Source organism: Myotis nattereri, assembly GCF_964212035.1.
Source record: "Myotis nattereri genome assembly, chromosome: 14".
NCBI lineage: Eukaryota > Metazoa > Chordata > Mammalia > Chiroptera > Vespertilionidae > Myotis > Myotis nattereri.
This window is the reverse complement of record NC_138089.1, coordinates 27,539,863-27,556,880: the sequence shown is the minus strand read 5'-3', so window position 1 is coordinate 27,556,880 and position 17,018 is coordinate 27,539,863. Positions and strand designations below refer to the sequence as shown.

At 42.9% G+C, this 17,018-nt stretch overlaps 1 protein-coding gene across 1 annotated transcript in view; it reads right to left on the bottom strand.

Moving 5' to 3' along the window:
- The window catches only part of SYN2 (synapsin II), a 161,420-nt gene that overhangs the window by 41,480 nt on the left and 102,922 nt on the right, over window positions 1–17,018 (bottom strand). Inside the window, exons 2-4 of the mRNA XM_081105648.1 lie at window positions 6,578–6,635; window positions 4,517–4,608; window positions 1,915–2,071 (exon numbers count right to left, since the gene is read on the bottom strand). Coding sequence (XP_080961774.1) covers window positions 1,915–2,071; window positions 4,517–4,608; window positions 6,578–6,635 — 307 coding nt within the window. The remainder of the gene's footprint in view (window positions 1–1,914; window positions 2,072–4,516; window positions 4,609–6,577; window positions 6,636–17,018) is intronic.

Here is a 17,018-nt window from a genome sequence, read left to right as displayed (position 1 = left end):
TGTTCTCACACAATGCCAAAAGCAATGTGCTGGGATTGTGAATGGGTAAGAATGTGAACCCTCACCAGATCCTGATCCCTGGAGGGGCAAAGCCCTAGGCACAGGCTCTCTGATTCTCCCCTCCCTGGCCTCTGGCACAGTTTTGAAACATAAAGCAGGGAACCAGCTTTTATAAGATACCCCAAATAGTAGGAGATTGTAACAACCCAGGCTAGCAAACTGGTGGCAGGTACTACTATTATTGCTAGTTGACAAAACAAAAACAAAAACAAAAAAAAACAACATAGCATAGAGAGATGTCTAGTCAGAAGGCTGATTAGTGAAATCACCCAGAAATAGCTGATAATAGCAGACTCACCCTGTGTGACTATGAGGGAGCCAAATTCTAATAGGTATTGAAGGGATGGGGGAAGGACTAGGGCATATGTGTAGTAAGGAAGGGCAAATGACTAAGTAGAAAGGGGAGGACCTCAGAAAAGAAGTTTGGTGAAGGCCTCATATGTGCTCTTCTGCAAATAGCAACACACTCAAAGCACACAACTCTTTAAGCCTGTTCCCATAATACTAGGATTCCAGATGCCACAGGCCACACAGAGGGAAAGGCTGAACAAGTAGAGGTTGGGAACCCAACCTCCCTCCTCAACCACAACAGCTCCCAGATCTTTTGACTCCTCATTCATTGCTTTTTCTCTTATACTGTCAGATCTTGCTGGCTTCCAAGGGAACAGGAAAACTGTGAGTTCAGGTGTGAAAAAAAAGAAAAGATCAAGAGCAGAGGCAATGGATTTATTTGGTTAAAACATCCCCTCCAGTTCCCTGAGTGGCGGAGAGGCTTGGGGTTCAGGAACTTCAAAATCAGCCACCAGTGCCTTGACTCTCGGCAGGCTAGTGTGTGAAAACTGAAATTTGATTTTTGAAAAACAATAAGAAAAGAATGTGATTAGGGGCAGGTATTTCCTTCTGAGAGGACCAGCCTGGAGTAGCAGAGTTATAGGAGCTGGGCTGCCCCAGCTATCAGAAGGGAGGCCAGAGCACCCCAGTAGCCATCATAGGTCACTCTCCCTCCTAGCCTCACTCTTTCTCTCTGCTCAGAAATTTCCACTGCCTCCTAGATTTCCAGACTGGCCAAAGAAGAGAACACTAGCTTCTTCCTCACATGCAACTTAATTTATGTGTATGGTAGTGCAATCTAGAGGAATCCTGGCTCTATAACTTTGGTAAGTAACTTAATCTTCTCTGGGTCTCATTTCTCTACAAAAAGTGATAATAATGATAATAATATCTTCCTTGTAAGGTTATTGTGAGGATTAAATAAAATTAAAATAGGAAAATCTCAGAATTTGGCACCATATAGTAAGTGGTTTTACACTCCTTACTTTCCTTTTTTAATTTTCATTTATCTACATGAAGAGCAGAGATGTGATTATCTCTAAGGGCACTTACATCTCATATAAGTGTCTGATTCATATATTTATAGATAAATCTGATTTTGAGGTTGTTAAAACACTTGGTAAGACTGTCACTAACACCCCTTTGAGATGGACCATCCTCTTGATCCCCATTGGCCTCAGACCTTTCCAATGGTTAGACCATTCAAAGGCAGAAGCAGTTATTTTTATCATTGTATCCTATGGCTGAGGGCAGAGTTTACAGACTTGTAAGGGCTTCTGCACAGAATCTTGGTGTGACTTGGTTGTAAGGCCAAAGGTCCACATGCAGCTAAGGTGCCCCAGCCCATGATGATAATGTTTTCTTGTGAGAGCTTATCCTTCCCATGTTCCAGCTGAAGCTCTTCCCATATCCTTTCAACTGGTAAGTACTGCATCTTGTTTACCAGTGGTTCCTCCTGGGGGACTGGGAGATATAGGACCTGGGTCCTACCCTTTTACCTAGAGGGAAGGGAATCTCACTTACCACCCATGGCTTGTCACAGAAGTTGTAAATGGATTCAAGTGAGTTGATGCTGGGGAGGCCTGCATACTGCATGCCAATGATCAGGTGGCGGAAGTCCTCATTCTCCGCCATGCCAAATGCATGCTGCCGGATGAGCACAAAATCTGGCCGGAAGGACCTGGTAAAAATGTAGAGGCAAGTTTGCCATTAACCAGCACCTCAGGTTGTACATCACCTTGTCTCCCATTCCCAAAGCCCAAGACAGAGAAGGGGTTTTAGGGGCCACCTGGTCCAAGTACTTTATTTTATTATTATTATTCTTTATGGACTAAAAATGAGGTATTATGGCATATCTCAAAGAGAAACATATTCCTTTTGTTGTTGTTAATCCTCGCCCAAGGATATTTTTTTCCCATTGATTTTTAGAGTGTGTGGAAAGGAGGGGGAGAGAGACAGAGAGACAAACATCAGTGTGAGAGAGACACATTGAATGGTTGCCTCCCGCACACGCCCAACCAGGGCCAGTGACGAAGTCTGCAACCAAAGTATGTGCCCTTGACTGGAATCGAACCCATGACCCTTCAGTCCGCAGGCCAACCCTTTAAACACTAAACCAAACCGGCTAGGGCTGAGAAACATATTTCTAAAATTCCCTTATTCCTCTCGGTTAAGCACTGCCTTTTTATAAGGTACAAATGCCCTCAGGAGGGAAGAAACACTTCTAGATCCTCACACCTTAAATGAACAAGAATTTTCCCTATCACTATGGGGTAGTATAAAAGTTGAAGCTCCTTGTGGCTCCAGAATTGGTGTTTCAAGGGGGTCCCAGCAGACACTGTCCTGTTTTGAGTCAATAAAGCTGCTCCTTAAAATAGGCAATGCCCTCATCAGGCCCCCAGGAGAGCAAGGGTCCAAGCTGGCTGAAACCAGATGCCAGACTTCCCAATGTTATTCTTCTAAAGCGGACACTAGGGAGAGGTACAAATATTTTTTGCAGAACTGAGGTTGAGCAACAGCTACAGGAAACACTGAGAGTACAGAATGTTCCCATGCATGGGAAGGCTCCCTGCATTTCACCTCTAGCCAGAAAAGCTCTTAACCACAGCTGCTCTACAGGACTAGGGCCCCTATGTTCATGCCCTTACTCCTGAGGAACCTCATCTTCTCAGAAATTCAATTCCATGGCAGCTTCCACCCTCAAGGCTCTAGGACTCAGCAATTTCACACCATATGCAATGATCTACCTGGTTCTCTGTCCAGGCACCTATCCAACCTCCCCCTACAACTACAGCCCCACCCAGGCGCAAAGATCAATCTTTTAAAGTGGAGATGGAAGGAGCCCTCCTCCGTCACTCAGGAGACTTAGCATCAAGTGCTGGAGCTGCTCTGACCTCCTAGTGCCCCAATTCTGGGAAACTGGCTTCAGCTGTACCTAAGATCAAATCTTAAACCCCAGTTATAGGAATTGAGCTCTAGATTTGTGGCCAGCTCTTGAGATCCTATACTGGTACCTGGAAGGGCCTGCCTTATTCTTGCCAGATCCCTCCCGGCACCTGTAACTACCTGCTTGTGTGCATGCACCCTTATGACTCACTCTACCTGTAGCTTGAGAAACCCATTATTATCTCTCTTGTAGGATCTCCCCAATCTCACTCCCGTATGGACAGACATCTATCTCTTTTTCTGTCCTCCTTAGTCTCCAGGATGAATGAACTCAGGATGGACAAGCTCACATTTACTGTTGTTAGGTTCCAGACACCTGAGTTTTGCCTGTCCTGTCACTGACCCAGTTCCTATTGGACACTGGAGGCATCAGTGTCAGGGTACTGCAGATTGGTACAGGGAAGAGAATAAAGTGAAGACTCTTCCTGGAGCAAGACTCACACATCTGAAAACCGGAAGCCACATCGAGCCTGAGTAAGAATAATACTGTTGAAATCATTTTCCCAATCTGGAATTCTCATCACCTCCCTCACAGAAATGTTGTATTATGTTTGATCACATCTATAAGTGCCCATTGCACTATCTGGCATGTAAGTGCTCTGTAATTGATATTTTTATTCCACCCATAATGTCCCTTCTGACTCTAGGCTTTTCTATTAGAGTTATGAGTTCCCAGGAATGAAGAATATAGAAATAACACAGGACTTGGAGTTAAGAGAATGCACATAGAACACAGGGCTGTGCTAACAACTCACTGAGTCAATCTAAGCAAATCAATGTAAAATAAGAGGCTGAACTAGATCAGAGGTTTTCAAACTTTATTTTTAAGCAATAGAGTCCTGATTTCCAGGGAAAATATATGCAGAGATAAAAGCACATGGCTGTACTGGTTGAAGTGGGGCTGGAGTCCTGGAATCCTTCTAACAGGAATCCAGTTACCTCTAAGAAAGCTCTTAGTCCATGAAGCTTTCTCTACCATTGGACTAAGAGCTCCCTGAGGCAGGAGCTGGTTTCCTCTGACTTCCTGTACCACTTCTGCACAGCACACACCATTAAGTTTACACACTATACATAGTAATATTATCCCACTCCAACACTTGATTTTGAAACTGCCTCTGCAAGCCAGAGAAGGTAATTCTGGAGACAGTGACAGTAACCCCAAGGAGAGAAAGGACCTTACCGGACAACCTTTGTGCCATTCCGGAGTACCTGCATATCCACTGCACAGGTCCCATCTGCATGGGCCACCAGGTTGAGCTCTGAAAATTCTGCCTGGAAAATAACAGTAGGGATTAAGAAGGTTATGTGTTTTTTACTATGGTAAAAAGTAAATAATAATAACAGTAGAGGAATAAGTCCACAGTCCTAACTTTGCTAAATCCCCCACATAGCAGCAGCAATAACATCCTCACCACCGAACATTTTATTTACAATTTTCTTTTTTTGATTTTTTTTTTTTTTTACAGAGAGGAAGAGAGAGAGATAGAGAGTTAGAAACATCGATGAGAGAGAAACATCGATCAGCTGCCTCCTGCACATCCCCCACTGGGGAAGTGCCCACAACCCAGGTACATGCCCTTGACCGGAATCGAACCCGGGACCCTTCAGTCCGCAGGCCGATGCTCTATCCACTGAGCCAAACCGGTTTCGGCTTATTTACAATTTTCAAAGCACTTTCACAAACTGATCTCATTTAACTCATAGCAACTCTATGAGGCAGGAGGAACAGAGATAAAGAGCAGTTAAGTAACTTTCCTAGACAAAAACAAAACAAAAAACTTATTGTTGCCAGTGAAGAAGCAAAACTCAGGTCTTCAGATTCCCAGCATCCTTTGTACTGCCTCTCTGAGAGCAGGAATGTGAACCAGGGCAAATGTGCCCTTTATCGGTTTCAACATAAAAGCACTAGGTTTTAGATTAGGCAACTGGGTTTTAGTTCTGCTCTACTCCCAATTAGCTGTGTACGACATTAGGCAAATTACTTATACTCTCTGGAGGAAAAGTTCCTCCCATGTGTAAAATGGAAAAAATTTTGTCCTAGCTGGGTGGCTCAGTTGGTTGGAGCATCATCCTATACACCAAAGGGTTGTAGGTTCAATTCCTGGTCAGGGCACATACCTAGGTTGCGGATTCAATCCCCACTTGTTCAGTGTATGGGAGGCAACTGATCAATTTTCTCTCTCTCTCTCTCTCTCTCTTCCTCCCCCTCTCTCTAAAAATCAATGAAAACATATCCTTGGGTGAGAACTTAAAAAAAGGAAAATTTTGATCAACCCTGTCTATATAACAACTTCTTTTAAGAACTGAATGCAATGCAATAATGGATAGGAAAGTATAATGGATAGGAAAGTACGCTGTAAACCACAGCACACTGTGTAAGGAATAATGAGTAACTTCTATTATTACATAGAAAATACATAAATTGCTTAAATTGCATATCCCCCACCTCTCTACCCAAATGGATCTAATTTCTATTTATCATGAAGCAAAGAATAGAGAAAGATAGAAAATGAGCCTTTCAGGACTTTACTGCATTAAAACAAGGAGGTGTTCTTTTCTAAGTTCTCTCTGAATTATAGCCTTAAGCCCAGAGTAGTCACCAGTGGAGGCCACACACCTGAATGCCAAACATGTGCCTACCCAGGAATACCATGCCACCAATAACATGGAGCTGTGGCCAGTGATTTGGAAAGACATTCCTCTAAGGTTTTCCTCAGCCTGAGAACCCTGCACTACATGAAGGCCCTAAGAGCCACACTATTTGCCTCTCTATGGACATCAGAACCATGGTAAAAAGTCAGAGAAACTGAAAAATACAGCCTTCAGGACTATGTCTCATTAAAAGAAAAGCCCTGGGCCCTAACCGGTTTGGCTCAGTGGATAGAGCATTGGCCTGTGGACTCAAGGGTCCCAGGTTCAATTCCGGTCAAGGGCATGTACTTTGGCTGCAGGCACATCCCCAGCAGGGGGCATGCAGGAGGCGGCTGATCGGTGTTTCTCGCTCATCGATGTTTCTGGCTCTCTATCCCTCTCCCTTCCTCTTTGTAAAAAGTCAATAAAATATATTTTTTAAAAAAAGAAAGAAAAAGAAAAGCCCTGGGGAAAGGGTGGGGTTCAAGAGATAGCCTGAAACCCAGCGAGGGATGCTGTCTTCCACTCAGCAGGACTAGATGGTTCACTCTGGAATGCCAAGAGGGATTGATGATGACACAGATGCAGCTCTGGACTTCAGGCTGATTACCTGTTCCACTTTGATATCATAATCTCCAAGGACTTTTTTGCCCCGGAAGCACTTGGCCCTGGAAAAATAAAAATAAAAACACAAATTAGTATTGTACAAGTGTTTGAGGTAAAAAATTCATTATCCCAAAGAGAGCCTACAGCAGACAGAACCCCAGAATGACAGTCAAGAGACGTGGGTTAGGGTTAGAGCCTAACTTTGCAATTGGATCACCATAATTGAGAGCCTCAAGCAAACCCTCCTTTACATGTTCAACTTATCCACCTATAAAATAAATCAAAGCACTTTTCACTCTCAGGTTTTGTAATCCTATATAATAAAAGGCTAATATGCAAACTGTCCCCATGGGCAGGAGTTCAACCAACCAGGAGTTAGACATGCGCTGACCACCAGGGGGCAGCGCAGAACATGGCAGGCATCGGCAACACAGCGCTGGCAGCGGTGTCAGTGGAGGCACTGCCAGCCCCAATAGGCCCTGATGAGAGCGGGACCATGGCGGGATGGTGGAGCAGGTGAGCAGGCAGCGCCAGGCCAAGGCAGGTGCGAAGGGAGGCCCTGGCCGGCGGCAATGGCAGGCAGCTGGGGGAAGAGAAGCCACAGCCAGCAGTCGGTAGCTGCTAAGGACCCTACCCATGCACAAATTTTGTGCACTGGGCATCTAGTCTATATATATAAAAGCTTAAGTGACCATTTGACCATTTGACCAGTAGCTATGATGCACAATGACCCCAGGGGACAGATGCTCCAACCAGTAGAGGAGGGAGTCTGATTCCTCACAGAATCAGTCATGGGTTAGGTTGCTGCTGGGGCACTGTTGGCCCTGAATCTTCTTCAGCTGCACCCCAGACCCAAAGAGGAAGGAGGAGGGAGCCCGATTCCTCACAGAATTGGCCTTGGGTTAGGTTGCTGCTGGGCACTATCAGCCCCTAATCTGCTTCACCGACATCCTGGACCCATCGGGGGATGTCAGAGAGCTGGTTTCCACCCAATCCCCATGGACCAGGCTGAGGGACCCCACCAGTGCACGAATCTGTGCACAGGGCCTCTAGTTTTATATCTCAGGTCTTTTGGCTACCAAAGAAATCTAAAAGTAGGAATTTCCCTAATATTGTTCCTGGTAAAGACTAAGTCAATCTTCTATAGTTTCTTTATCTTCCCCCATCTGACATTTCACTCTGATTTTCTATTTGGTTTCCACCTTTGGAAGTTTACTTTAAAGAAACTATTTTGCTTCTTCATACCATACTTCCAAAAAGAATGTGAGGCTACCAGAAAAAGAAAAAAAAGAGAAGGATGCTGAGTAAAGCTACTATAATTGAACACAACACCTATCCTGTATTTCTGAGCAATCAAGAAAATGAGTCAAGCCCTGGCCAGCTAGCTCAATTGGTTAGAGCATCATCCTAGTACGCCAAGATTGTGGGTTCAATCCCTGGTCAGGGCACACACAAGAATCAACCAATGAATGCATCAATAAGTGAAACAATAAATCAGTGTTCCCCTCTCTTTCTCCCTCCCTGTATCTCTAAAATTAATAAATTAAAAAGAAAGAAAATGAGTCAAACTGTTATATAGTATTTATTCAACTTCCATTTTGTCATGGATCTGGAGGAACCTCACATTAATGCATTAATGGCTTCACAGTCTCTGATAAACAGATTGTGTTATGCTTATATTTATATCCATTCCTACTTTATCCTTAACCTGTCCTCCATGCCATAAGATTTTCTTACCTGTCTACTTTGGCTGGTTCTCTACTTGTAAAAAGGGCCTTTCCACACTGTACCTGTTAGCTAGGTTGGCTTGCTTTCCCAGTGCTTGAAATTTCAAATTAGCATGTTTCACCGAAGATTTTCTAGAAGTCCCTCTCCAAAATAAAGGAATATATTAAAATATTGGCCATCACATTCTAGGAACTGTGTATTACTTGCTTTCAATAACATATTTAATCCTCTTAACAACTCATGAGATAGGGGAAAAGGTCTTTATTTTCGAGATGAGGAAATCAAGATTCAGAGGAGGAAAGTGTCATAGGGCAAGTTAATGACAGAGCAAGCATTCACACCCAAGTCTGAGTCCAGTCACCTTGTCACTGCATAGCACTATCTCCCTCTGTTGATTCATTCTCTCCATCTTCACTCCCACCATTACAAAAACTAGCTTGTCATGTGTACTGCATTGCATGCCCCCCCTCCCCCATTTCCTTCTTCCGTTCAAAAGGGACTTGATGTTGTAGTTCCACTACAAGTACTTCCTACCCTGGTCCCTGTGAACTACCCAGGACGAGGCCAAGCCATTTCCTTTCCTCTCTGGGTTCTGGAACAGTCCGTTCTAGGAAGTTGTCATTTGTCCTATCCAAGTCCCTGGCCACCCTCAAATTGCTCCTCAGAGGCATTCAGCCATCCTGGAGTTGAATCACTGAAGTCCATCCCTCCACCTCTGCCCTAATTCCTTACTTAGCTTCTCAGTTTGCTTCCAGGACCCTGTTCAACATTCATAGTTCAGCAAGCCCCTTGGGCAAGGGACCTATAGCATATCCTGTCCCTTGGCTACTGTTCCATCTTACTTATTGGTTTAAATAATAGTCTATGCATGGCACTATCATTGCTCTGAAGCTTTTGGACTCTGTGGGTCTTTGTCCATGACTATAAGAGGGAGGAACTAGAAAATATGACCCATGGGGTTCCTTTTTGGTATTGGTTAGGTGTGCTAGCTTGTTACCAGCAATGCTTTTTGGATGCTTTATCCCATTTTCCATCTCAAAATAGCTCTTCTTCTCTGAGGTAAGTCTCAGAAACATTAACAGTAACTTCTTATCCTTGCATTAACAGTAGGATGCCTTGCATTTTCAAGGTACATTCCTTGCCTTACTTATTTCTTACAACTCTGTGAAGTAGCCAAGACAGATAGTGCTGTCCATTTGACCAGTGGAGAAACTGAAACCCAGAGCAGTTAAATAATATGCCCAAATCACAAAAGAAATTCATGAGTTAAATTTAGAACTAAGAGTTTATATCTAGGTGCCAACGTTTTTTAATTCACTAATTTATTTTATAGGTTTTGAATACTAATATTAAAGTATATTTATAGATTCTGGCTGGGTTTATCTGCCACTTCCTGCATCTGCCCATTGACCAAGTTGGCTAATGATACTGTTTTCATGCCTTCTCCCCACCCCCAACTCTCCAATTATGTTAATGCCTTTTCCTTAAGGTAATTTGTCCTGTTAGAAATCTTAGTCTGTATTTCCTGGCTCCAGGTCACTGACCTCTCTTGGCTGAGCTACAATTTTATTAAAAAGGATCCAAGATGGCAGGCGGATGGGGGCACAAAACCTTCTTCTGGAGAATGAGCACATTCTCCTAGCAGCTAGCTCATGGCCTTTGGATGTTTTGATTCCAGGTATTTTTGTGAAAAATTTTGTAGCTTACAGGCAAGAGAAAGAAGTACTTCCTGATACTAAGAGCACTGTTAGGAGGCAATGTGCTAGAATCCAGAAAAGTTCTGGATCACAGGGCTCTGGCTCACAGTCTGGGTGGGAATCCTAGCTTTGCCCTCTCCTGACTGTGTGATCTTGAGCAAATGGCTTAAATTTATATACTAGAGGCCCGGTGCATGAAAATTCATGCACTGGAGTGGGGAGGGGGGTCCCTCAGCCCGGCCTGCCCCCTCTCACAGTCTGGGAGTCCTCAGGGGCAGGAGACAACCCAGCGATCAGGGGAAGGCGACACCCCTATCACACCTCTGCTGCTGCCACTGCCAGCAGAGCAAGCCTTGGCCGGCCCTGGTTACCTGAGCCTTGAGCAGCCCTGGGAGGCTGGGCAGCCGCCATCCAAGGTCTGCCTGCACCTCGGGCCGACCTTAGGTGGCTGGGCAGCCAACATCTGGGGCTTGCCTTCGCCTTGGGCGTCGGTTGAATAGCTGCCATCTGAGGCTTGCCTGTGCCTCAGGCTGGCCCTGGGCGGCTGGAGGGCTGAGGGGACTGGGGGACTCCGGAAGTAGGCGCATGGAGTGGCCAGGCCCACCTGGGAGCAGGCCTGGCCTTGCCTTGCCGCACGCCTGCTGTCCTGGCAGAGCTGAGGGAATTGGGCACCACCATCTTGTGGCTGTGGGTGCTGCCATCTTTGAGGGCATGGCAATTAGCATATTCCCTCCTTATTGACTGTGGGTGCTGCCATCTTTGCAACAGCATGATGGCAATGAGCATATTCCCTCTTTATTAGATAGGATATATATATATATATATGTATATGATATGTCATACAATTAAGTCAATCAAATAATAAATCAAAGGATAAAATAAAAAATAAGTTTATCCTTCCCCATTCCTCTATCATCACACATACTCCCCATTATCAGTGCAAGCATATCCTTCCGTTGTGGGGGAAATGTGTGCATATAGCTGCATACATATATGTTTCAATATGCACATGGCATCATCCTATATCAGTGATGGTGAACCTTTTGACCTCGGCGTGTCAGCATTTTTAAAAACCCTAACTTAACTCTGGTGCCGTGTCACATATAAAAATTTTTTGATATTTGCAACCATAGTAAAACAAAGACATATTTTTGATATTTTATATATTTAAATGCCATTTAACAAAGAAAAATCAACCAAAAAAATGAGTTCGCGTGTCACCTCTGACACATGTGCCATAGGTTCGCCATCACTGTCCTATATAATAAAAGGCTAATATGCAAATTGACTGAACAGTGGAACTACCAGTCACTATGATGTGCATTGACCACCAGGGGACAAACGCTCAATGCAGAAGCTGCCCCCTGTGGGAGTGCACTGCTCAGCCAGAAGCCCTGAGCTAGCTCACAGCTGGCAAGCGCAGCAGCAGTGGTGGGATGTCTCACTGCCGAGTTAGGCCCCCTCTTCCTGGGCCTAAGCCATCAGTCAGACATCCCCAGAAGTCTCCCAGACTGTGAGAGGGCACAGGCCGGGACTGCTGAGGGACCACCCCTCCCACCCCCGGAGTGCACAAATTTCATGCACTGGGCATCTAGTACTATATAAACTCTTCTTTTTTGAACTTTGATTTTTATTGCACTTAAAAAATACAACTTTTTAAAAAATATATTTTTATTGATTACAGAGAGGAAAGGAGAGGGAGAGATAGAAACATCAATAATGAGAGAATCTTTGACCGACTACCTCCTGCATGCTCCACACTGGGGATCGAGCCTGCAACCTGGGCATATGCCCTGATCAGGAATCCAACCATGACCTCCTGGTTCATAGGTCAACACTCAACCACTAAGCCACACTGGCCAGGCAAAAAATACATCTTAGTGATATGTTTTCATCACATATTGATAGACCTCTCTCTTAACAGTTGTATGAAATTCCACTTGAAGGTTCTACAGTAATCTAAACAATATTTATTGATGAGCATTTAGATCTCCAGTTTTTTGTGTTGTTTGTGCTATAACAGTGTTACAATGGCTTACATTTAAAAATATATCCATAGGATAAAGAATTTATTTTTTTCTAGCTTTACTATAATTGATAAATGAAATTATATATAAAGTGTATACCATAATGATTTGATATACATATACTTTGTGAAATGGGATTACCACAATCAGGTTAACAAATCTATCACCTAACATAGTTACCATTTATTTGTGTGTGTGTGTGTGTGTGTGTGTGTGTTGAGAACACTTAAAATCTACTCAGCAAATTTCAAGTATACATACAGTATTATTAACTATACTCATCATGTTGTACATTAGGAAGACAAATAATTTATTGCAAAATTGTTGGTGCAATGAATAGACACAGTTATAGCTTTTACTGATAGTTCCATACTGCCCCCAAACCAAGAAAAAGATTATAGCACATGCCTAGTGTTTGAAAGTTTGAAAAAGTTATTAGTCTATGACACGCACACACACATAGTTCCTTCCATAAGCTGGGCCCATTAAAAGTGCTCAGTATGGACTTTCTGACTACTAGTCTTGTCAAATCAATCCAAATTCACCCCCTTGTGCTCAGTCCTAAACAGAACCCAAGATGTACATCCTTGAATCACAGACTAAAAATACCTAGGGAGCCTGTGTTGTCAATTTCCCCCTATTGTGACATTTTCTTAACAAGCCTAGCAGCTGAGGATGTATGTGAGTTTAATGGCTTGCAGCTTCCGTGATGGACCATCTCCCCTTATTGCTAAAATGAGTAGAGGCTTCTAGATTTAACTCTTCTTATTCAAGGCACTGAATACTCTCATCAATTCCCATCTACCTGCCAAAAAAGGCTCGTGAAGCTGAGGAGCATTATTTCAGAGACTTCTCTGCTAAAGCCACCTCCAAAGTTGGCCCAACCTAGGCAATGCCAGCTTAAATATCCCCTCCTACATGCATGGGATCATGGAGAAAGGTCTAGAAACAGGAGCCAGGGAAGCTGAGTTCAGGCTTAATTCCACCACTTGTCAGGTATGTGATTTGGGGTAAGTAAATGCCCCTCTAAGCCTCAGTTTCCTCATACATAAAATAGAGCTAATAACAGCAAATATTCACTATGCGCTAACCACTATTCTAAGTATTTTATGTACTTCACCCTCATTTAATAATACCTGAGTCACAGGTTGTAATGAAAACTTAGTGAAGCCAGATGAGCATTACTGACATTAAAGTGTTGGAAACTCTGAAATGCTATGCAAATATGAAGTAAGTACTATAAGCAAAATGCAAGACATTTATATACCAGGTATTATTTCTGTTTTACTTACCACAGCCAACATGGCTTCTTCTCCTTCTGAACTTTCATCCCATTTATTGTCTGCTCATATTTGGCTCATAGCATCATCATCTGATACCACCTTTTAAGATTATGTAATAATGCTTCAAAGCAAGGACCATGTGAGCCCTGGATTTTCCAGAACATTTTGAATTTTAAATATTGATTATTTCCTTTTGTCAGATTATATTCTCTGAGCTAAATAAAGCTTGTACAAATATAATCATTGTATCTAAAAATTTCCAACTCCTTCACTGAGCTGTGTACTTAGTAAGTTCACAATCAGGACTTGCTTATTGACTGGAGATCTTAGGAGTGATGTGGTTTGGGCTGGACAAATATAGAAAACCAGAAGAGACCACTGTAAGGATTCAGTGGACTGAGACTCCCTCTGCAGGCCTAGCCATCTTCTCCTGTGTTCTTGCATGTCTATATTCAGGGTGTGATGCTCTTTCTTCTCTATCCTTACATACATGAAAATTTGTTCTCAATCTCCATCCAACCGGAACTAAAGGACCTAAAAACAGCCTAGTGTATAAATCCTCCCTAGATGGCTGAGGTTTGCACAAGGATCAAAACCTCAAGCTAAAATATAAAAGCACTAAGAATGCATTTACAGTCTCTAGAAGTCACCTAGGAAGGAGAAGGCTTTCTAGGAGCTCTGGAAACTAGCACATAGTAAATACATAGCACTGGTTTGGACATTTATCTTTAACAAGGTGCTTAGTCTCTGGCTCTCACTGTCTCTAATTCACGCCTTGTTCTTTCCCAAGCATCTTCAGATATCAAGAAGTCAGAAAATAAACTAGAAATAGTAGAGACTACCTATTTCCCACCCTACATGCAAAGGGTAAAATCAGGGCTGGAGATCTTGAAGAGAATTTGTGAGCATCTGCTGCCACCCACTGGCAAGATGTGGACTGCAGACATGCTGCAGTCAGCCAATGGAACCGTCAGATTCCACTGGCCCAGTGACATCCTTCAGGGTGCTTAATTGCTGTGCTGACAAACCATGCCTGAAAATTAGTGGTTTCTTCTAAAAGGTGTATGTCTACACACCCCAAGCTAGATAGTTGGCTTTCTGTAAGCTGTAGAAAAAGGTCTGTGGTTTGTCAGTAAATTCAGCAACAATTTACTGAGCACAAAGTGGTAGGTGCTGAAAATAGAAAAATGCATTAGCAGTGGCCAAGTAGAGAAAACACTGTCTAGAAAAGGAGGAGATCCATATGGGTAATTGCTAAGGTCCCTTTCAGCTCTTAGAATTTAGAACTAGTATTCACATTCTCACCTTTCAACCTTTTCCTTTAAAAATATTCACAAAACAACTAAAACAACAAAGGTTTCATATAGCCCAAAAAGACATACAGTGAAAAGTAAGTTTCCTCTACCTTATTTTCTCCCCTCCCCCATTTTATTAATTTATTGGGATGACACTGGTTAACAAAAGTATACAGTATTGTGTGTTTACCACCCCAAGTCAAGTCTCCACCCATCCCCCCTATGCCCTCCTCCACCCACCCACTCCCCAATCCCGCCCCTCCCCCATTTCCTCTACCTTCAAGAAGCTCACAGGTTAGTGGAGAGCAGAAGCATAAATAAAAGATCTTATTATAGGGCACATAAGCTGTAGCAGGAGTACACGCAAGGAACTGTGGGAACCCCAAAGGAGAGAGTTCTCACTGCCTGGAGAAGTCCGGGAAGGCTGAATTTTGAAGAATGAGTAGAAATCTGCCGCATAAGGAGGAAGCAGAATGGAAAGGTGACTGCAAAGGCACAGAGGCTGTATGAGCACAGAGCCAAGCTGACTGCAGGGAGGGCACTGTAGGGTAAGCAGTGACAGCTCAGTCCCCTGAAAAAGAGAGGAGATAGACTGGCAAAGGGCTTCAAATGTCAGGCTGAGTAGCTGGGACTTAAGGGATAGCTTCCAAAAAAATTTTTTTAACTTTTATTATGAAAAAATTCTATTCTCAATAGTTATTAACATTTTGCCAATCTTTTTCATCTATCACCTTCAACTATTGTTATTGAGACTATTGTTTAAGTGTTTTAAGGAAAATCACAAATAACAAACATGTTGTTGCTCCTGTAAACTTTCGAGTGTTATCTCTGATAATGACAAAAAAATTTTATTGTAGCAATACATATATAACAAAATTTGCCATTTTTACCATTTTTAAGTGTACAATTCAGTGGCATTAAGTACATTCATGATGTTGTGCAACCATCATCACTATTTCCAAAACTTTTTAACCATCCCAAACAAACTCTGAGCCATTAAGCAATAACTGCCCATTCCTCTCTCTCCTCAGTCCCTGATAATCTCTAATCTATTATCTTTGTACGAATTTGCAAATCCTTTGGTAATGCCTTTTTAATAATTTATTAATAATTAATAATAATTTTAACATCTTTATTGAGTCTATACAGGCATACCTCATTTTATTGCACTTTGCAGATAACAGCATTTTCATCAACATCAAGGCAAGATCCACCACCAGCAAAATGAAGGCTCAGATGATGGTTGGCATTATTTAGCAACGAATTATTTTTAAATTAAGGTACGTATGTTGTTTTATAGATATGCTATCACACACTTAATATACTATAGTATAAACAAAACTTTCATATGCATAGGAAAACTGAAAGATTTGTGTGACTTCATGCCCTAGCCAGTTTTGCTCACTGGTTAGAACACTGGCCTGAGGACCAAAGGATCTGGGGTTCAATTCTGGTCAAGGGCACATACCTCCACTGCAGGCTCAGATCCCCGGCCCCAGTCGGGGCACGTGCAGGAGGCAACCAATAGATATGTCAGTCACATCTATGTTTCTCTGCCTCTCCCCCTCCCTTTCATTCTCTCTAAAAATCAATGGAAAAAATACCCTTGGGCAAGAATTAACAACTACAAAATTTGTGAGATTTGCTTTATTGCAATATTCATTTTATTGCAGTGGTCTGGAACTAAACCTACAATATTTTTGAGGTATGCCTGTATTCAAGTTTTCCCAAATGTCTCCAAAAATACTATCAAAGATTTTAAGCAAAGGCAGGTGAGGGGAGGAGGGTAAGAGATCAAAGGACTTGTATACATGCATATAAGCATAACCCATGGAAACAGACAGTAGGGGAGTGAGGGCATGTGCTGGGGGGCGGGCTGTGGGAATGGCTGGGGAGAGGTCAATGCGGGGAAAAGGAGACTTATGTAATACTTTAAACAATAAAGAATTTTTTAAAAAAGATTTTAAGCAGAGAGGTGGCGTGATCAAATGTGCCTACGATCTGAGAGACCGTTTTGTCTGTAATGCAGAAGAGACTGGTGGGAGTGAATGAGGGCTCAAGATCATTTAGAAGCTGGTGCAATAACCAGACTTCAGGACTTGCTTTTTTACTGGTACATGGCAAACCAACAGCTATTAGACAGCACTCACCTAACAATTCAATTGATCATTTGATTGATTAGGCCTAGGAACTTAGAATCTAGCTGGGAAATGACAGTGATACTAAACAGGAGAATTTAGCCCAGCCACCGTGCCTCAGTGTCTGAGCGTTGACTTATGATCTAGGTCACAATTCGATTCCTGGTCAGAGTACATGCCCGGATTGCAGGCTTGATCCCCAGTGAGGGCTGTACAAGAGGCAGCTGATCAGTGACTCTCTCATCATTGATGTTTCTATTTCACTCTCCCTCTCCCT